The following is a 6000-nucleotide window of genomic DNA, read 5'->3' as shown; positions in this document are numbered from 1 at the left end:
AACCGCTTTCTGTGAGCCCTCCTCTATTTTCCGTTTTTTCAAAGTCATTTTCAATCTCATGGAACGCCAGCTGTTTACTCCACTTTCAGGTTTCTACAATTGGCTATAGTTCTATTGGCCCTAATTCCTCTTCAGACTCCAACTTCACTCCCGTCATAAGCTGGCTTTTGTTTCATCTACTCATCAAGGTCTTTATGGTTTTCAACTAAATTAAACTAAAACCCTAATTAATCAACTAACAATTTGGTAGAAATTAATCAACTAAATTTTCTTTGCTTCTACATGTTTATCCAAGTTCATGTTTTTAATTAGTCCTTTAGAATCTTACCTCATGCCTCCCCATAAACAGGAGTCTTCTCTTTTTTTTTTTTCCTTTCATATTTGATCATTTGGGAAAACTCATCATTTCTACCAAGGAGTAACTGAGGGCAGTTCCTAAATGATCACAGGTTTCTAAAATGTAATGAGCATTCTGTTTGAATATAAGAAATACTTGATTAGAGTTAAAATATTCATTGAAAAAAGTACGTATTAAAACCAAACTCAGTGGAATAGAGAACATTCAGAAGATACAAAGTAATTTTTTGTGGTGGTAACATACATAACAAAATTTGCCATTTTAACCATTTTTAATGTACAGTGGCAATTTTTTTACAATGTTGTGCTACCATCACCATCCATTACTAAAACTTTTTTATCACTCCAAACCCTTTACAAGTAACTTATTGTAAATAAAACTTTATTTCTTTTACTTGTTAAAATAGTCACATCCATACAAATGAAACTACTTTACCATAGTGCATTCATTTATTTTGGCTCTTGCCATCTTGTGGCATCCAGGATCCTGGCTGAAAGTTTTTACCAGTGCTAGTGGGATCCTCTGAGGGTTCTTCCTTTCCATAGTATGGAGCAGAGGCATGCCCTTTAATTTGAGTTTGAACCGGCAGAGCCAAGAGTTCCTCTTTGCTCTCTTTATTTAGCAGTTTTTCTTTTTCATTAAGTTCTTTGCTTTTGATCTTCATTTCTTCTCTATGTTTTTCATTCTTTAGTATTTCCTGCATAAAAATATATAAACGGAAGAAACTGTTAACTTTCTAGTTAGAAAAAAAAAACAAAAATGTAGGTCTTACAAAAATAAAATAGCCAATAAAAAATAAAATTCATATTACATACATGATACTTGTTTTGCATTTCAATCATATATAGAATGTGTACAGGATAAGTTTGAAAAAACTATTTGATTATGTATGGTATTATAGAAATGAAGAGTTCTGTCTTCATTGTATGCTGTGATGGAAATGAAGGACCACTAAATAAATGTATCACCCAAAAAGTAAAACAAACTACTTAACATGAAATTATTACACAAGACCATAACAATCACTCTATCAGAGATTTTCGAAGTTTAACAGCTATTTTCTGCCTCAAAAAAATAATCATCAGTGACTGTACTTTCCCACTGGAGAGGAAGTGTTTGGGTGGAGGGTGAGATGGCCTCAGAAAGATGTTCTGCCACTCCTTTTCTCTGCAGAAATTAAAAGTGGGGATGCTAAGGCTATCTTTTACAGTGCTAGAAACAAGCCCCATTTCCCTTTCTCCTCTAGAATGGTATGGGAACTTTATTTTATGCATGATTTTTCTGTAAACCTACAACTTCTTTAATTAAAAAAAAAATGGGGGAAGCATCAATGGTTAAAATAACTTAAAATAATTACTTGTACTTAAAGGAGAAAATTGTTTTTTGGTTATAGTGCTATAGACTTTGTTTTAGACATAAGGAAGAGCCCATCTAATGAAACTTCCCTCTCAAAGCAAACATGCAAGGAAAGAACAGAATTTATAAATGTTCTTATAATTTCCTTCTACAACACAGAACAATTCTCCATGAATAGCTTGCTTTAATAACTAAAATAACCGAATTTAGGGCAATTGCTGTGAGTGAGGATGAGAGTAGTCAGGCTTTGCCTTTCATAGAATTCTCAGGTGAGGTGTTCATGCATCACAAAGGAAATCCCTCAATATGATCCTGGAAATAAAGGAAGCAGATGAAAATACTTCGTATCTCCACAGTCTTAAGTCCCTCTATGAACTGCCATGTCTTCATGGAAGATCTTTCTTTGGAGAAGAATAAAAAGTTCAGGAATAGGTTCAACTGACATGAGTACCACCACAGGTCACAAGAGGCTAGCTAGTGAGAAGTTGGTATAGAGCTTACTTGGTTTTGGTATAGAATTGATACTTTTTTTTTCTTTACCTCTACTGTTGTAGCCCTATAGTTAGTGCTTGTATATGTTTTCTGCATAAAAAGAAATGGAGGGCAGAGATCCTTTCTCTTTATCCTGCCCTCACATAATTTTTCTTTACTCAACATTATCTTGCTAAGTCAGCCTCTTTCCTGTAACAGCTATTTAGGCGAATGAAACTCCAATCTGAATGTTACTTTTACATATGAAAATGGATTTAAAATTTCAGAACTGAAAAACATGTAGTCTATAATTTTTCTTAGAACAGAATTTTTTTAAAAAATAAAAAACATTGTCATCAGACTCCTGTTAACAGTTTCCAGAAAAATTAAACAACATAAATCATTTATGAAAGGAAATCTAGTTTTGTAAATATTTGGAATAGACAAAATAAAAGTAATTGTAGTTAGGTGGAAAAGAATTTGTAGACTTAAATCATCTTTAAGAATCTGTTTTAGAGTAGAAACTATCATAAAAGCAAGGATTTTTCCTCAGAAAGATATCTCCTTAAATCTCAACATTTATCAATAAAAACAGTGTATTTTAGAGTTTGTGTAGGGATAAACCAGGAGCAAGTGGGCCTTTTCAACATATATGTTATATTTTTAAAACAGGTTATTATCATTTTATATCCTGCTTTTCCTCTTGTCAACATTAAAAAAAAAAAGACTGCAGGTATTTTATCACTTGCCTTGTACTATGATTTACTTAACCACTTCCCCATTGTTGTTTCCAATATTTTAGTCTTTTTCATTTAAAAAGGAACACTGCAATAGTCATCCACGTAGATACTTCTTTGTGCACAGCAGTGATTATTTCCTTGAATAAACTTCCTAACCATGGCTCAAATTGCAGGCATATTTTTAAGGCTTTAGATACACATTGCCAAATTACCTTCCAAAAGGCTGGAGAGGGAACACAGACAGACTGTTGATCTTACAGAGGATCTGCCAAGTGTGTTACTTGATTCTCTTCTAAGGTATGTAATCTTCATGCCTTCGTCTTGAGACAGAGTTTCTGGTTGCAGTCAAAGGTCTCTCAGTTCTCTTCCACTAGGGAATGCCTCATTTCCTCCCTACTCCCATCCTACAGAAAGCCTCTGTCTACCAAGGCTTCCTTGTCTTCCACATGGTCCTGGCTCCCTTGGACTGGGATTTTGAAGCAGCAACAATGGCCCTTCTTGTTCCCATGGAAGTGATAACGAGAAGTTCATGCATGAAGTCAACCCCATTCTGGGAGGGTCACATCAAAGAGTTCCCTGGAGTGAAGTACTGAAGGATATTATTCTCAACCAATATCAGGGAAGAAGAGAAAGAAACCACACTGACAACAGAGAATGCATGAGCTGGTATTAATTTCTCATCAGTATCAAATCTGTATTTCAGAGCCTCCCCTAAATGTATTGTTTATGATGACCACAGTTCTGTCATAATCCCTCTCATTTCCACAGGCAGCAAGGTATTCAGTGGAAGGAATTAGTATAGGCTTGAGTTGGAAAAACAGAAAAATTTATGGAGCCTTGATTTTGGGAAAACAGAAAAATTTAGTTGTGAAAAGTACTATGTATGAAATGTTTGAATTTTTGTTTATGAAGGATTACACTGTAAGGGAGAAAAAAGAAAAAAGAAAAAAGCTCTGGATGCCTTCAACAAGCTCACCACTGATTTTATAGCACAGGCAAGTTAATGGTTAATTATTGCATACTGTACATTAATTCAGTGATGTGAACTCACGCCTCCAAAAAGGCTTTAGCTTAAGTACTTTCCTATGCCATTACTTGGTTGTGGGTCAACCCTGCTTAAAGAGCCCTTTTGGTAGCTGTATTATTTATTGTTATATTCAATGTTGCAAGTTGCTGTGTGTGGTAAGACAAAAGGCTTTTAAAGTTTTTTTCTTTTTAAAATTAATAAAACTATTGGACAAAAACAAATATTAAAAAATGTGATCTAACATGCTGACATACAGGTCAACAGACATTAGGCATGATATAATTTGTACAGTTATCCCACTCCAAACATAAAGTCCCGTATGCAAAGTTCTAGTATGCATGAATTTTCTTCCATATACCTTTTCTACAATGGTGAGGAATTCAGCGCTAATAGAGAGTTACAGCTGTTGGAGATTATTAGATAACAGACTTGAAACTGGGACTACAAAAAAGGAGGTAAAGCAGATGGCAGAATAGGACTAGAGGTATTTGCAACGATGCCTTGGGAGAGAAAGGAAACTGAGGCAATGTAAGCCTGGGCCTTTGGAAACTGCACTCCATTATCTGAGAAAAGGGAGGGAGCTGACAGCAAGTGCTCTGTGATGAAATTGTCATGACTGGAAGAAAGTTTAAATTACTCTGAGTACTGGGGAAAGGACAAGGCTGAGAAGTATCTGAGTTCCAAAACGATTACCCAAAGATTGTTCCGTCTCAGGTATCCAAGTGATTCTGTGTCTCAGGGACCACACAGAGATGTGGGAGTGAACAATCCTGAGACTATACTATAAAATGGAATTGAATATTTGAATACAGATCTAAGCATACATATAAAAACATTTTATGAGTATTATCTGTTACCACACATATGCCTAGTAAACAAAAGAAGGTAAATACAAATTATGTATTACCCATTGTTATTAATATATGTAAAATATTCTTTTTTTTTTTAGTGTGCTTATTTGCATGTGTGTATAAATAAAAAAGGTTTGTGGTGGTTTGAAGCTGTACTTACCCCAGAAAAACATGTTCTTAAATTTAATCTGTTCCTGTGGGTGTGAACCCATCATAAGTAGGACCTTTTGATGAAGTTATTTCAGTTAATGTGTGCCCAGTCCAATCAGGATGGGTCTTAATCCTGTTACTGGCGCCCTTTATAAGTGGAATGAAATTCAGACACACAGAGAGAAAACCACAGGAAGGAAGAAGCTGAACAGCAACTGAACTGGGAAGAGAAGGGAGAGACAAGGAGGCGATGTCATGTGCCTTGCCATGACAAGCTAAGGACCAAGAATCGCCAGCTCCAGAAAGCCACAGTCTTCAGAAAGAAACATCACTTTGATGATGCCTTGATTTGGATTTTTTCCCAGCCTCAAACTGTGAGCTAATAAATTCCCATTGTTTAATCTAACCCATTTCACGGTATTTGGTTGGGCAATCTAGGGAACTAAAATAAGGTATTTCATGATACTCAAGATCTCAATCCCTGGCACTATTTTTCTCATTAAATCTCAGCCCAGTCAACTGAGAATTCTTTTATCAAGGAATGTTTCCATAATACTTTATATATATATATACGTATATATGATGTTGATGGTGAGAAATTTATGTTAAATATAAAATTCCATAATATGCTTAAAAATCATCTGAGAATTTTTATATTAATAGACATGAAAACAGAATAGAGCTAATGCTCAGCCCTGTATTAGAGAATTATAAAGTTTGTTTTAAAAGGGCTATGCTTCTTAGACCTACACCCAAAGCACAAGCAATAAAAGAAAAAATAGATAAAGGGGAGATCCTCAAAATCAAAAGCTTCTGTACCTCAAAGGAATTTGTCAAAAAGATGAAGAGGCGGTCAACTCAATGGGAGAAAGTATTTGGAATCCATGTATCTGATAAGAGACTAATATCTTGCATATATTAAGAAATCCTACAACTCAACAACAATAGTACAAACAGCCCAATTATAAAATGGGAAAAAGATATGAAAAGGTCTTTCTCCTAAGAGGAAATATAAATGGCTAAAAAAAACACATGAAAAAATGTTCA

The 6000-nt window shown here is 34.8% G+C and overlaps 1 protein-coding gene across 1 annotated transcript in view; it reads right to left on the bottom strand.

The window, feature by feature from the left end:
• Positions 1-324: 324 nt before the first annotated feature.
• NDUFAF2 (NADH:ubiquinone oxidoreductase complex assembly factor 2) overlaps positions 325-6000 on the bottom strand; it is a 231034-nt gene continuing 225358 nt past the window's right edge. Inside the window, exon 4 of the mRNA XM_037798730.1 lies at positions 325-1055. Within this exon, the coding sequence (XP_037654658.1) occupies positions 804-1055 (252 nt within the window). The 3' untranslated portion in view covers positions 325-803. The remainder of the gene's footprint in view (positions 1056-6000) is intronic.

Source organism: Choloepus didactylus, chromosome 11 (assembly GCF_015220235.1).
Source record: "Choloepus didactylus isolate mChoDid1 chromosome 11, mChoDid1.pri, whole genome shotgun sequence".
Classification (NCBI taxonomy): Eukaryota; Metazoa; Chordata; class Mammalia; order Pilosa; family Megalonychidae; genus Choloepus; species Choloepus didactylus.
Note: the sequence above shows the minus strand (reverse complement) of the source record. Positions and strands in the feature narration are given on the sequence as shown.